The sequence below is a fragment of the Cetorhinus maximus genome, chromosome 30, assembly GCF_964194155.1.
Source record: "Cetorhinus maximus chromosome 30, sCetMax3.hap1.1, whole genome shotgun sequence".
Classification (NCBI taxonomy): Eukaryota; Metazoa; Chordata; class Chondrichthyes; order Lamniformes; family Cetorhinidae; genus Cetorhinus; species Cetorhinus maximus.
In genome coordinates, this window is record NC_135908.1 from 7,423,070 (window position 1) to 7,439,701 (window position 16,632).

Consider the following 16,632-nt stretch of genomic DNA (forward strand, 5'->3'; position numbering starts at 1 on the left):
TTCAAAACGATCAATTTTCAGTAGCGGGGATGCAGGGTGAAACAGGGCAGAGTTGATCTTTCTGCTCCCTGGGTCATGAGTGTTGAATAAAGCATCCTACAACCGTCCTAACCGAGATAAATGAACAATTTCGCAGAGGGAAAAAAAAAGGAAAATTGCTTGCGATATTTAAATAATGCTTTTTAATTCAAAGAATCAGACAAAAGGTATCTACCATACTTGAACATATATGAATAAAATCTTACAGTATAATAATTCGCACACACACGCACACACACACACTGCACTTTACAAGTTTTGTACTGATATCACTAGTCACAGGCTCATTAACAAATAACTGCCAACCCACAGGGCAGGAAGGGGATGAATGTTCATACTGGGAGTCTATTGCACATTAATACAAAATGTGCTCTGATCAAGATCATAAATACAGGTGTCAAGTAAAACGTGCCAACATGAAAGTCAACCAAAGAATGATCACGTCAATGATGGTGCAAACCATTTAAAGCATTTACACTCCACAATCCGATAAGCTAGGCTTAGCTCATATCAGATGCAAATGCGTCTGCCATAGCAGCATTTGTGTCATGCATGCAGTCCTATGCTGCTGTTAAGGAGACATCCTAGTGAGCAACAGCAACAAAACCACACAACAGAAAATAACTATTCATGTACATCATAAACCACATATCCATAACACGCAATTACCAGGACTCATTCCACATGCAACATCGCTTATTTGGCCAGGAGTGAGATCTCATGAGTTACATTGTGGAATTATTCTTTATGGATACAACTGCTAAAGGTTCTAGAACTATTTTAAACTGACTTTCACTGTCTCTTTTGTAGTACAACAAAATAAAACAAGCAGATTAATAATATGATTTTGAACCACAATTGGCCCAGTTCACAGGAGACGCCAGTTCCGGTCAGGGCCTATTGAGAGTTTATAATCAGTAAGCCTCACTGAATAAAGGTTGTAACTATGCTTACTTTTTTGAAGTCTCAATTTGTTTCCAGTGATGACGTGAAAAGAATGTCAAAAACACCAATTATTTTGATGTTGTTCCTGGTAGATTAATGAACATAAAACTGTTTGTATTTACAAATTACCCCCTCAGAGCATGCACCTCGTCACCTTACAGCAATTGTGTTTTTAAAGAGATGATTTCACCTGAATGTTCTGACTGTGGATGGGGCGAGGAGGCAAGAGAACGGAGGAGATATATTCTCATGGACAGAACCTGGGAATAGATTTTGGAGGAGATGGTAGTGTGGTGGCAATGTCACTGGACTAGCAATCCACAGTCCCAGGCTAATGGTCTGGGGGACATGGGTTCAAATCCCACCATGGCAGCTGGTGGAATATGATTGCAATTAATAAATCTGGAATATAAAGCGAGACTCAGTAATGGTGACCATGGCAACTAGCACTGATGCTGTAAAAACCCATCTGGTTCACTCATGTCCTTTAGAGAAGGAAATCTACCACCCTTTCCTGGTCTGGCCTACACGTGACTCCAAACCCACAGGAATATGGTTGACTCTTAGCTGCCCTCTGAAATGTTCAGTTTATGGGCAATTAATAATGAGCAACAAATGCCTGCCTTACCAGTGATGCCCACATCCCATGAAAGAATAAAAGTGAAGGCAAGCTGGAATCATGCAGCCACTCTGAGTTCAAGATATGAATGTAAATCCTCTCCCACTAGGCACCCTAGTTAGCAAACATTTAGCTATGGTGTTGCTGCATTGTGCAGCAAGCGCTGATTTACCTGCCTACTCCACTATAGCAGCAACATCTGGAAACCAACAACTCCCTTGCCCATTCAATCAAGTGGGAAACGATGTATGAATGGCACTGAATGTTTACTCATCCTCACTAGCTGAATGGGTGTAAAAGGATGGAGGAAATGAGACACGTTGAGGAAATAAACTCACTGATAATACTTGGTAAGATTCACAAGCAGTAACTCAACCAAGTTTGCACTGCTTTTTTCTGTTTGTATTTAACTGACCCAAACAGCACACCTTAGCCCCACGCACCAGTCATTCTGTACGCTCTTTGAGTGAGACCGCTAACATGGTGTCAAGTAAACTGCTTTGTGCTGTGTTGTAGGGCTACCTTCAACAGATAAACACTATACATGTTTAGTTCACATTGCCTTACAATCATTAGAGCAGGCTCATGCTCCTCAGGCCCACTAGGGGAGCTGGAGGTGGTTTTTATTTTGGAAGAAACAACAGCTGCCTGAAAGCCAGATGTAATAAATTAGACACTTTAAAAATAGTCAACGAAACAAATGCTTGAATTTGCACAGGATCAAAATTTGGGTGAACAGCAAGAGAGAGTGGGGGAGAGAGAGAGAGAGTGGGAGAGAGAGAGGTGAGGGAAGGGAGAGACCTTCAAGGCGACAGGCGACAGTCCTTGGCTGTGAGATCCAGCATTTCTCATTTATTCCAATTTTTTTTAAAGAAAACATCCGGCGCAGGTATATTTTGTGGCAGGCTACAAAATTGAATGATTGAGACAAGAGAAGCTTCAAAGAACTACTAGTTTTAACATCAATTAAATAATTTAGGCTTCCAATGAGGGGTTTGTTTGTGGGGAAGATATCAAAAGCAATATAATGGTGGTTGAGGGAAACACTAGATCTTCCTCACCAGAAAGCAATCTAGGACAACAGGTAATTTTACCAGAGAAAAGGTAAATTGCACTAAAATGCAATTGTTGTTACACAGCAGACAACGCCATTTTAAACCATGCTCGTTTTCTCCCAGACATGTTATTACTTCAGCTATCCTGAAATCTGCTTACACTTAGTGTCCAACAACCATTTCGTCAGAGATAGGGAGAGAAAGTATTTAAATCAGATGATTTTCCTCTATTTGGACCTTATGGTGCTAACTATATTCATATTTTCTGGCCATTACATATTAGCTCTCCCTGAACTTGTGATTTTCTACAGTGGCTTTCTTTTCTCAGTGAGATGAGTGCACTCTGCCATTTTCATTGAATTAATTAAAGCAGCACCTTATATTTGGAGTTAACAGGCAGAAAGAAGATTTAGCTAGATATACATATTGAGAAATAAGAGCTTGCAAGTCCTGAAAACTAGTCTTTAAGTTTCTTTTGGGAATATTGATTGATGAAGGTTTTCAGTTAACTAATGAGGAAGTGGGTCATACCATAATTGAATTTTCATGAACACTTTATTTCATGCCATTTTTGGCAAAAAAGGGTATTAAATGTTACTTTATTGTTCACCAGATTTTTCTACATTGCCCTGTGCAAAAGAAATGGGAAAGAGATCCAGGGATTAACAAATATGACAAGACATGAATGACTGAGGTTGATCTATTAAATGGGATAATATGAATGGCTTTTTCCTCCCCTTCTTCTCATCTGATTCCTACTGAGCTACAACTCTGCAGGTGACAAGTATCTTCTATTACTATGACCAAATGACCACTTTCTATGAGTGAACTCAGGCAGAATGTGTTGATGGGCTTTTTGGTCACAGTGCACATGCTGTCCTCCCCTGAACATCTACACTGCCACTGTACAACAATTAGACCATGGAATTACATAGAACGTACAGCATAGAAACAGGCCTTTCAGCCTAACCCGTCTATGCTGGTGTTTAAGCTCCAAAAAATAAAAGGGGACTCCTCCTACTCTTCTTCATCTAATCCTATCAATTTATCCTTCTACTCCTTTATTCTGTGCTTTTCTAGCTGCCCCTTAAATACATTTATGCTATTCGCCTCAATGACTCCATGTTGAATCAAGTTCCACATTTAACGGCCCTCTTGAATTCCCTGTTGGATTTATTAGTGCCTATCTTATATTTATTGCCCCCATTTTGATCTCCCCGCAAGTGGAGGTATCTCTATATTTTCTACATCTACTCCATTAAACCTCATCACCATTTTAATAAATCTATCAGATCACCACTCGGCCTCTTTTATTTTTGAAGAGACAAGAGCCCCAGATTGTTCAACCTTTCCTGACAGTTATAACCATCATTATGACTGACACTCCTGATCTCCACTCCACCACCCCCCTCACGCCCTCTCCCATCACAGAGCAATGGAGAGTAGCAGCAGCCTTGACTGAAATTGGCTAACTTAGTAAAAAGAGTAAACACTAGAGATTGAACATGGAGCTCCTTAGTCTGCAAGGATCAGTCACATGGTGACATTACACCCAAGCCATTGGGGACCTTGGAAAAATCCTTAGGCCCTTAATAGGTGACCTGCATTCAGAGATTTAATTTTACATAGATGCTGGGCTCTTATGCTCCCATCTACATGGTTGTAATGTCATGGTTACCGGGCTGGATCATAGCCAGTGCAGAAATAAAAGGTGATTTGCTTTGAATTAAATTCGGCAAACTTTCCACTTAATAACTCATGCCTGAAATAGATTTAGTGTAGAATGTTTCTTTCTGATTGCTTTGCATTCACTTTGCTAAGTACTATTGATTTCATCTTTAAAAATGCAGGGCCGTGCAACTTTCTTCCTCTTTGGTCATTTATCATCAGTTTTTATTCCATTCTCTCTATTTTAAAAGAGAAACGTATTTTAATTCAATGGCTGATGGATAATGGATGGGGAGAAAGGGGCATATTGCATGGTAACAAATCCTCACCAACAGTTAGCATTTAATTTCAAACATAATAGCTCAAAGCCTGCTGGAATAAAATAGCCAGGCGCACAACCAAAATAAAACAAAGCACGACAGCTCCCTTCGCTCGAACGCTGCCAAAGTGAACCGCAAGGCTCTGCCAACAGACACCCCAAGTAGCCTACACACAGCGCAGTGTCGGAGGGGGCTGAACATGGTCGCGGTTAACAAGCATCCCCAACAGGCAACGGCACATTGTTTCCACCAGTTAAAAATCAGACTCGCAATTACTCAAGAATTAAAAACGCAATTTTTAAAAATGCTAATAATTAGCTCTAGTGAAAAAGCTGCAAGTACCAGAAGTCCAAAATAAAAATGCAGAAGATGCTGGAAATACACAACAGGTTTGTGGATACCTGCAAAATAGACAAGTTAACATCCTGGGTACAGGCCTTTGGTCAGAATTGTGACAGGTTCCCAGGGTATACCGTTGAAATGTTCGCTTGTCTTTTTTTTGTATTTCCATCATTTCCTGTTGAGAATCAGCATCCTTAGGCTCTTGCAATCATCTACATATGATTGTACAGTGGTGAAACAGAAGGAATTTCAGTCGTTGTGCAGTCTGACTTTTAATCTGTAAAAATGCCCTACCATCGTGTTAGTAGTGAGGTTTTTTTTCTATCCACAATCCAAAACCTAGCAAGCATTTTCAGTATTTTCAAAGAGTGCCACTGTTTGCAGGCTGTGAAAAGACCTGTGGGGAAAAATGACTTCCCCCAACTCTCCCCCACCACCCTCCTCCGGTTTGTCTCGGCAAAGCTCACTTGGGTCCAAATCTGCAAGCTGCGGCATAGCTGCAATGGCCTGAAACAAGATTCATCCAAAGCCAACCATGCAGCAGTCAGGTGCAGGTGATACCGTAGAGGCAGTTGATATCATCCTGCCCAGAGATCAGCCAGTTCTTGAAGAGGCGAATGTGATACGAGCACTGGTGGAGGTGCCGGGCCAAGGCACCGTCAAGGGCCAGGTTCTGTGCGAAACTGTTATCAGCTGAAAATCGCCTCAGCAACTGCGCCACGTGATGATTGTCCAGCAAGTCTAGGGAACAGCATCAGTGGGGAGAAAAGGATAAAATAAAAACAGCAACATAAAAAAGGACACAGTTACCATCATTATTATTGTACTAAGTAAGGAAAGCATTTGTAAGAATCTGAAACAGCAAAGAAATAATGAACCAGATGAAGAGAGAAAGTCAATGATCTGTTGATCTCGAACCTAACCAAAAGGAACATGCATTAGTATTTCTTAAAGTAAAAATCAGAAAGAAAAAGATACTTGCATTTACTTACAGCCTGATTATATTATTAAAACATTTCAATTGCATCAAAGAGAATTGTTTTTGATGCATAGACTTATATAGGCAAAGATGGCAATCACATTGTCATTAAGATCCAAAAATCAATAATGCTGCTAGATGAAGGAATATTGTCTGGATACCAGGAGAATATCCTTTTCTTTTATTAGTGCCTTGGGATCTTTCCACATTCACCTGAACAGACAGATGGAGCCTTCAGGTTAACATCTCATCAGAAAGATGGCACCCACGGCACTGCAGAGCTCCCCTGGCACTGCACTGGAGTGTCAGTCTGCTTTTTGTGATACTGATTGAGGAATAAATATTGGCCAACACATCGAAGAGAACTTGTGTACTCTTCTTCGAAATAGTGCCGCGGGGGCTTTTACATCTATCTGAAAACAGACAGGGCCTTGGTCTAATGCTTCTGATGGCGCAGCACTCACTCAATTCTGCACTAGAGTGTCAGCCTGGATTTTTGTGTTCAAGTCTCTGGGGTGGAATTTGAACCCATAAGTCTTCTGATTCAGGTGAATGTGCCAACTACCAACAAAACCATGGCTAATACTAATAAATTTCATTGGTGAATGTCACAATTATATTCTGAAAATACAAACTAGTTTTCTATGATGAAAATAAAGGCGTCGAGGATATTACCCCAAGCTTAGCCATGCATGCATTAACTCAGACTGATATTCGACTGAGATCTAGAGGACTCTGCAGTGACCTTTGGGCAGAGATTGTTATGCTGACATGGCACTCCATGTGGGCTTGAAGTGCATCTCAATCCTGTAGCTTGAAAATATTTCACCTACCTACCAAATGGAGAACACTTCCAATGAATACAACAATCACTCTACCGTCTTCAAGCACAGATATTAAGTTTCATCCAAGGGAACAGTTTCTCTTTTCTTTTGGGTTAACTGCACACACAGGCCCTGTAACAGTGACACATCAGGCCATCTTGCGCAGTTAATCTCCATAGGAGGTGATCTTTCCAGAGAAAGGAAACCAATTGCAATTAGACAAAAGCTGTGGGTGGTGACCTCAATAATGAATTGAAATAGAAATTCATTTAGGGTCTGATGGGAAGACCCTACTCTACTTGCTAACTTTTCTCAATTAATTAAAGTCCAAAGAAGATGGACTGTCATGAATTGGGTGAAGTAATATGCCCTCGATTGTAGGCGAATGGGATGGGGACCCAAGCCCTGGGGGCTAGGGCAATGTGTCTAAGACTGGTGAAAACTTCTTCATGTAGGAGTTTATGATGTATTAATTATCCTCCATTGCAAATTAAACCCTCAAAAAGAAAGATCATGCATGAGATGTATATCGCTCTCTCACTATCCAAAATCGCAGGTATATTTCTGGGTGTTGATACATTTGCACTCCCTATTCGCTGTGATTTTTTTTCAGTAAGGCAATCATAGCTCCAAAATAAACAGGGTGCTCACTTATGTCTGTTAAACTTCCACTGTGTCTCAAATGAGCAAAATCAAATGGTGTTGTGTAAAGAAGTTAAATGAAGATATGATTAGTTACAATCTGTGCAACCATACTCTCGTACTACATTCAGAAGGGGAGAAATTTGGGTGGGAGGGGGGTGTGATAATTCATGGAGTAAAATCCATGCTTGACTTATGCAGTTATCTGGGACACTGGGGCTCATGAGTAGAACAGAGTTTTTGAACAAAGTTCCAGGTACAAACACCAACAAGAAGTGTGAGTGAGACAATTTGTCCGAACAATTGAGAAGGATGCAATTCACACTTCCAAGTTCCACTTTTTTTTTAAAGTGTATCATGCATACATATGAAAATGAAAAGACGACAGATGCAGACTGTGAAAAAACATTGCATGATTGAATAAGAATGACATGGGTTCCTGTTGGCTTGGCCGGTGTTATCTATTAAATGGAACACCATTCTGAGATCTAATAAACCATCATATAATAAATATCCTGACTGAGTTTTCTCAAACAATTCGACGGTGAGCCAACTGTTGGTGTGTAACACATATTTACTGCCTCCAGTGTTAGATATATGCAATAGAAAATGGCCAACAATACACTTCAATGAATTGCAGAGTTTTCATTTCTACCCTTGGAGAATTGTTAGCTTGGTTTTACCTTCTGCCTGAATGCAAAAGCTGTGTTTGAAGTTCAAATTGTTTTTAATCCCTCCTCTCCCAAAGGCACCATCTTGTTGGGATATAGCGACCTAGGCTCTAGCACCCCTACATCACTCCCCTCGAGTGGACATATTGAGAGCCTGCCCCTGTCACAGAGATGTATTTTCTATCAGGTGTCACAGGAACTGTGATGCAGAATTAGAGGCTCAATTGATTACTGCCCCACCCCCTTCCTAGGACGATGTCACTGATACCAATTGTAAGTTAGCAGAATGGCCTCTTCGAGCAGGAGGTGACCCTCATTGGTAACCTTTACCACCAAGGGCCCATTTGATAGAAAACCTGGCCGTGCATCTCGAAACCTGCAAAAGATAGTCAAGTTTTTCCGATGGTTAACTGGACAGTGAAGTGAAATCAAGAGGAGGTGTAAATGGTCGCCAGTCAGAGCTTCACAGCTGGTGAAATGGAGTGATTGACAGGTGCGATTGCTATTCTAAACTGATGAAAAGTTTTATAGAAAAGAAAAGTCATCAACTTAAAAAAGGGTTAAGAATGTGAGGATTTTTTTTTTCCATATTAAAGTGGAATCATGTTAAAGATTTTGGTGTGGTAATGCTGAAGTAATGAAAAAATAAGAAGGGGAAAAACAAAAATTGAGAAAAGAAAAGATTGACGTGGACATTTGAAAGATTTAAAAAAGCACAAGTGCATTTAAGAACCATGCAAAAAAAAAAGTCAAAAAGTTAAGATTGTAAAGGATAATTGAAAAGAAGCAAACATACCATTAGTCGGATGCTTTGCAAACGAGACAGAAAATCTTTTAACGGCTGGCATAGATAACATTTCTGAGGAAACAAAAAGGACTGAAGTTAAAACTAACACTGCAGTTTTAACAGAGAACTTCCCACATTACATGAGCGGGTGATGACTCCTTAGTAGAAAAATGCAGCCCCAATCCTTTCTCATTGGGGCCTCTTGCTTCAACATTCTCCCCTTTTGGTTGTGTTGACAGGGGAGAAGACTGGGACACCTTGCATGGATTGCGCTGCCCCTGAGCTTAACTATCATTATTAGGGGCATTGTTTAGCATGCATTAGGGTTGGCAATGCATCTTTTTCTATATCCATCCAACCAACCATTCTCACCATGATCTAACACAATCCTCTTCTTTTAGAGCAACGGACATAAAAGCTGGTTTGAGTTACTGAAAGTCATATGCCCAAGACTGGGGAGTTCAAATGCGAACAAACTCAGAGACTCAAAAGAATAAAGTAGGCACCTTGAACAGCATAATTCCCACATGTCATATTTGAAGAGTCAGGTTTCCTTTGTGGTGCCTGGTATCAGCAAGTTAAGTGTTAGGAATGGTCAGACCTTCTATACCTTTAATACTCATGTCGCAGTTCTATTTTTGATACACAAGCACATAATACAATGTAGCTTGGTATCGACAAAACTGGAATATCTCTAGGTGACGGTTTTGCTCCAGGAGCAGTACAAATGGTGCCAGTACGAAGTCTGCCTTTAAGGAAGCAAAGTGAAATTAAGATGGCCCTCTTAGCCTACCATACTGTTACAGGCTGTCCCATTTACTTTCCGTTAAATAAATAAATGTCTCACTTGCATAGCTTCATTGCATGCATCTGAGCCACACGTGCAGAGACCTGTCACTCCATGGGGCGGTGAGTAGTGGAGCTCTCCTGTCTCACCATTCCTATACTGTCATTAAGGTGCTGGCAGCATCTCTGTAATAATAGCATTACATTCATTTTTTGTCCAAAAGATCAGGCGCATTAAAGGAAGGCAGCTTGGGTTGCCTCTACCTGGCACTGAGTCAGCAGAAATATGCACCACTGACTTTTCCCATGCTGTCAAAGGAAAGCTCCCAATGCAAATCTAATCTTCATGGTAACTTAAGATTCCTTGAGGCATCTTCTGAAACAACTAATCATTTAGTGCTAACATTTCTCATTTACTGGAGATTGAAATAAGAATGAGGAAGGGGGCACAACTGATAAACTGCACACTTTCCCCGCCATGACTGGAATGATAGTACCGAACGTTAAGTTGCCAAGAGTAGAACTGTGGACGAAATGTGTGGGATAATGCAATAAAAAAAATGTAGAAGACAATCGGACTGCGACATGCACCAGGAGTTATTTTTTGGTGACCAGATCACTGGCTAACACAAAAACTGAAGAAGAAAATGCCCCAAACTAAGCCCAGTACACAGGACTTTTATTGTTTGATTGTTACTGGTTACCCTCTTCTGTTGACTCTCGCTGAGATACCGTCTCATGGCTCCCCTTTGCCCAAGTGACTATTTTTTGGCAGTCTATCCAACCAAAGGGGACATCACAGTTGAGTTGACCCTGTTTTTGCCCAACAACCTCTATGCCAGTGTCCAGTAAGACACAAACGCGCAACACAAGTGTACGTAGACACAACTTACAAATTCCAGTATGGATCACTGAACGGTGGTCAGTGGGAAGACTGTCCCTTCCCTAACCAATGCTCATGGAGGTCAACCTTGGTGCCCCTTTTGTTGCCCCAGATTTGACCCAGCCCAGCTAACTCAGTATGGACCAGGGTTTTAGTGCAGCTCTGCTGCTCACTGCATTAATCAGCTGACCTATTAGGCGAGCACAGCTTGTGTGGCAATCAGCCCTAAATTCTCTATTCCAGCCAGAGCTTGTTGGAGACTGGATTACAGCCATTACTGGTACATGGATCTTTCATCATACACTTTTAAATTCAACTTCAATCCAAGTCCTGAGAATGGAAAATCCTGTCAGGGATTAAGTGCTGTCTGGCTAGTCAATCAATCCACATTAATATCATTATTGCTTCTGATAGTGAATTGCTTTGAAGAAAAGTTTGTACAGTATTACAGCTTAAGCCAACTTGGATTAGTTCCCTGTTTTCTGGGTACAATAGGTCCACCTGTCAGTGCCAGTAAGCTCTGTAAACTTGCTCATCACGTGCTGGGTAGGAGCTCTTAAGAGTGCTTAAAAATAGCTAAAAAATGTTAATCAAAATGGAAAAGAATCCCAAGAAGGAATATAATAATAAAAATTTTAAAAATCACAACCTCGGAACTTTATGAAGGGGTAGCAAAAAGCTTCAGAGTCACAAAGGGACAGACTTAAGAGAAAGCACGGGTAAAGATAGGAGGGAAAGGACGGTACTGCTGAACTCTTGTTCCCTTTTCCAAAGTCACAAAAATGTATAATAAAATATTTCAGATACAACTCTCTGTTGTCTGTTCTCAGTTACACCCTTCTATTAATTGAAATGAGTTCTGCAGTTACAATTACTGATGACAATCTGTTAGATCCTATATCCTATGATTTAGCAAAGCCAAGTTTTAAGATCAGCGTGCATTTTTAATTAATAGAAGGTTGCAACAGTACAATCAGCTTTCTGGAGCTCAAACTACCACTTTTTAAAAGATGGGTTTGCAATATAAATATCCCTTGTGCACTTGAAGAATCCAATTCCATTACACAGCTTGGTACATCTCTCTCCATTGCATAGTAGCTTGCTTCAGTCATATTGTCTCCAAGGATGGGTAAGGAAGATACAGGAAGTCAAGCCCAAAACTTCAGCGCACAAAAGGCCATTCTTAATAGGGGAGAAGAGTTGGCATCAGCATTTCCTGGAGGTCTGAAGCCCATCTAGAAACATATATTTACTAAACAAACCTGATAAAATGCTTCACCCCTGTTTTAGGTAACAGCAAGATCTCTTCAATCCTGGATTGTTATACCAGTACAGTTAAGATTTTGTCATTATGTTGTCAAAAGTGGACATAGTTTATGTAGCAGGAAGACTTTCCTTCAAACCCTTGAACAATATGTACACTACTGCAAAGTGTATGGAAGTTTAGCACAAAGGAGAAGGTGAAGGATAACTCATGACTGACCAAGAGAGTTACATCTAATCTGAATACATTACTTAAAGCATCTGCACAGTGTAAATATTATGGATAAACTTTATCTTGCAGTGGGAGCCAGCAGAATCCATTTCCATTGGCAACAGAAACATCCTCAACTCTATTTAGTCTACTCTACTACTGTTTGCATTCATTTACTCAACTCAAATACCCTGGGCCAAAGTACACTGTCAAAACAATAGATTACTGTTTTTCAAGAACTAAAATACCAATAGCTGCATATTATAACCAAGTGATAATTAATGTTGGACATGAATTAGTGAGGCACTGCATAGACGGGGTGTGTGTGAATGCAACAGCAGTCATTGCTTGCCTTGAGAGATGGCACTCCCCTTTCCTACATTCCTAACACATTCATAACATACTCGCCCACTGAAATTAATGGAAACAGTTTGAAGTATCTTACTAACAGATTGTCAAATGTTCTCATATTGCAACTAACAAAAAGTCAAGCTGGCAAAACAGCTTACCTTTCCCAGGAACAAGTGCAAACCTGCAGTATAATACAACAAAGACTGACATAACAGTTAATTCGGAGGCAATTAGGGATGGGCAATAAATGCTGACAGTGACACCCACATCTTAGAAATGAATAAATATATTTTTTTAAAAATCACCTCATCCTTATGGATCTCCGGATCTATTTAATTTAATTATATTTCAGTTTAGCTCTGCTTTATTTCGAAACAAATAAACAGGCATTGGAAAAGCAGGCAACACAATCCTACATCCATGCAAACACACATGCATAGAGTTCTTTTATCCCTGGGCAGAAAATGGGAACCGGCAGTATAACTCTGGTCTGTCGGTTCCACATCACACTTTACAGGCACCAGTGGCGAAATTAGACCCTGACATAAACATCTGCAAAAATATGAATCATATAGAATATATCCTTCTATATAAAAGAGTATGGTTCCCTTCATGACCACCCACCCACTGTTCATTATAGTGAATTGTCTGCTTGCTCCTAGCCCTTGTATGCATCTGAAGAAAGTTTCTCTGTGGTGACTCTATCAAGCAGACTCCGTATCCTGCTGACAGTGAAACCGATTACTCAACTGATATGTAGAAGATACTAAATTATTTCATCAAACTCTAAAATACATATTCAGTGTTTAATCTAGGGTGAACCAGAGAGCTGATTACTCATCAAAATGTATAACCTTGAGATTCCATTTCTTAATTTTCTCCCTCTCCTCCAATGTCCTTCTTGCTCTCCTGAAAGCACTGACTCATCGACTGAGTAGCCAGTTTTCACCTGAGTCCAGGTGTGACAGTGAGTAGGTTATTCAACTGGAAAGGGCATCAAGGCAGAGCCTTTAAACCATACCGGAGTCAAAAGGTAGGAAAATGATGGTTGACTATGGTGCCCCCAAAATGCTAGCTGAGGCCATCTAACTCTACTGAACATCAGGGGTTGAGCCCAAGGCCTTCACTCCGTTTCACAGCACATCTGACAGTGCAGCCAATGGCAGTCCATAGTTCCATTTGTAATGTTTGCGTGAAGGCATTACTGACTAATCAGCTTCCTGCTTCTCTTTTTCAAAATGTCCTCCAGTTGATTAACCTCTGGCAATTTAAGAAATATAACTATGTTGACAATGAATCATGGAACTGTTTTTCTAAGCAGTAGTGCATCAAAGATGAGATAATGCTCATAATCTGCCATGACAATTTAAGACATTAAGATTGGAACCTCTCAGTATGTTACTTCTAAAGGTATCGATTAGCCAATGCATCTACTAGGTCGAATAGCGGCTTAGGAAAAATATTGTCTGCAAGGCACAATGAGTGGTATTACTATACGAGTGCTCAATCTGGTTGTATTAAATTATCTTGCTGTTTTAATGGAGATCTTTATTATAACTGGGTTAATGCTTCTTAAAATTGTACACAGGGAAATTGGATATGCTGCTCGTATCATAATATCACACTGCGTAACTGTGCTCACACGATAATATCACATAGGTTTGGACCACAATAAGGAAGGAGATACTAGCTAGGAGTGAAAAGTCCTTGATATTTTTTAAAAACATCTCCCCCCACCCCCTGCCCCGCCCCAAGAATAAGACGTTTCTACTGAAATAATTTTAATAAAATGATTGTAGCCTAAGGTGCAGCATTCGGATTTCTTCCAGCATTGTTGAAGCAGCAAATTGAAAACAATTCTCAACAACCTACCATCTTTCAGAGAAAAGTAACTGGAGCCACTTTTTCTGCGGTGCGAGCGGGCGTAGTCTTGGAGGTTAGGGGCACTAGAGGAGCCACCAAGTACTGTGGTACTGAACAAACCAGCACACTGGGAACCTGCACACGAGATGGTTAGGCATTAGGTCAAAAAAAAAATGTTTAGTAACAATTCCCCATGCCGCATGCCTTTATAAGATGCAATACAGGTACATGCAGAACAGATGGGAGATAATTTTTTTAAACAACATCCAGAAACATTGCAGAATTTCCATCTGAGAGGTTAGGGATCACATTAGTTTTGTTTTAAATTTAGGAGTGAAGATAAACTTCATTAGTTACAAATGTCCAGAAATACCAGCCACTAACTGCATCCACCACCAGTGATAGGCCTGTAAGCATCCCAGTATTTCACACTTGTGTTATACAGCTCAACATGTTCTCCAAACAAAAACCCAAGTGCAGAAGCGGAATCTGTGCATATTACACCTCAGTAAACATCTTAGCAACCTAACAAAATCTAGGCCGTATAAGAGCAGGAGGAAGCAATTTAGCCCCTCAAGTCTGTCCCACTGCTTGATCTATACCTTAACTCCATCTACCTGCCTTGGTTTGTAACCCCTGCTACCCTTGGGCTAACAATTATTTATCAATCTCGGTTTTGACATTTCCAATTGGCCCCTTACCCTCAAAAGCCTTTTGGGGGAAAGAGTTCCAGAGTTTCACTCCCCTTTGTGTGAAGAATTGCTTCCCAATATCAACCTTACATGAGCTAGCTCTAATTTTAAGGCGATGCCCTCTAGTTCTGGATTCCTCCACCAAAGGAAACAGTTTCTCTCTATCGACCCTATCAATTCCTTTTATACACTTTTCCTCTCCAAATACAGTACTTTGTTGGTGTGTGGTTCCCTGGGTGCAGTGCCCTCTGGTAACTCACCCACATGGCCATCCAGTGAGCTTCAGTGGTTACATAAGAACGAGGAGCATGCAAGATGATCTAAGTCCTGACCTCACTCAATGGCCACTTTTTGGCATCAAGCAACATTGGGAGGCACTACCTGAGACATTAAAATTGTCAGTTCTGAAGAAGAGTCATTTGACTCAAAATATTAACTGTTTCCCTCTCCTCAGATGCCGCCAGATCTGCTGAGTTTTCCCAGCAATTTCTGTTTTTATTTCAGATTTCCGGCATCTGAAGGGTTTTGCTTTTATTAAAATTGTCTTCTCTGTTTTCAAGTATGGCTGCAGCTGCTATTTATAACACTGTTTCTTTTCACAAAATAACACATTTTTTCCCAAAATTCCCAATAGTTTAATAAATGTTGTGTAAAACATACAGCAAAAAGAAAGCTAAGGCATGATTTTTAAAATAAAACAACTTTGTAACATGAATAAGGAATTATTTCATACTTAAACTGAAGTGGTGAAAATAAGAGCCAAAGCAATTTGTGCAATATAACTCATTTTTTTCCAAAACGTAAGACATAATCTTACAATGCCAGTTTCTCAACTGGCACAAGGATAGCAAGAGAGATCATTTCAAATACTGTGACTGGCACAACTTCCTGTTTTTAAATCTTACCGCCTGACGTTATGTATTTCTATCAACATTTAACATTGTAAACTGCCATGTCAACATTTCCCAATTGATTTTGCCATGACTAATATCATAATGTCGTTACAAGATGTGGCCACTAGGTGGTCATATGACGAGTGTTTCTAAAGTCTCTCCAACTCCATCTTGTGCGTGCATATATAAAAACAATTCTCAATAACAATTTACTAATTATCTAATCAACAGCCACTAATTAAAATTTAAGACAATAAATTATATCTGGTATTATTTTCCGTAACTCAAATTCTCAACAGAAAGTTTTGTAAATCTAGTTTATTTGATTAACAACCATAACATCGGTTTCTCCCCTCCTCTCCCCTCCTCTCCTCTCCTGGAGTGCTGGTTCCAGCTGGGATACAGTTTCAGGGGCGAATCCAGCTTTCTGTTACCTCCATTACGAAATCAAGATGCCGAGAATTATCTAGTTATTCACTGACAAGAGGCATCACAATTTGAGTTTGTACTCATTATACATCACACAAACACTTCCACCAGTGACAGGCAGGAGTGGGAACTTTGACTGAATTTTCTAACCCCCCCCACCACCCGCCCCCCCTCCTCCCCGGCCAATTGTAGATCAGCCAATTCATCACAGGCCAGGACAGAATCATAGATGCTCCTTCATGTATGACTTCATGTCACTTACCCAAGTGAACAACGATCTGTGGACTGAAATCTGTCAGTGGAAACAGATATTGGGCAGCTTTAGCAATACTGGGGGTTAGACGATATAGACGTAGCAAAATCACTAAAA

The 16,632-nt window shown here is 40.3% G+C and overlaps 1 protein-coding gene across 8 annotated transcripts in view; it reads right to left on the reverse strand.

Annotated features, from left to right (window-relative positions):
- The window catches only part of ppip5k1a (diphosphoinositol pentakisphosphate kinase 1a), a 123,273-nt gene that overhangs the window by 15,469 nt on the left and 91,172 nt on the right, over positions 1 to 16,632 (reverse strand). For 2 of the 8 annotated variants that reach the window (XM_078532357.1, XM_078532360.1), the window contains 2 exons: positions 14,258 to 14,383; positions 8,901 to 8,963 (listed from right to left, as the gene is read on the reverse strand). The exons of 1 other annotated variant lie outside the window; for it this stretch is intronic. In XM_078532357.1, the coding sequence (XP_078388483.1) occupies positions 8,901 to 8,963; positions 14,258 to 14,383 (189 nt within the window). Of the gene's footprint in view, positions 1 to 163; positions 5,730 to 6,576; positions 6,801 to 8,900; positions 8,964 to 14,257; positions 14,384 to 16,632 lie in introns of those variants that run through there. 5 more of the 8 variants (XM_078532363.1, XM_078532365.1, XM_078532364.1 and 2 more) reach the window with 5 other exon arrangements.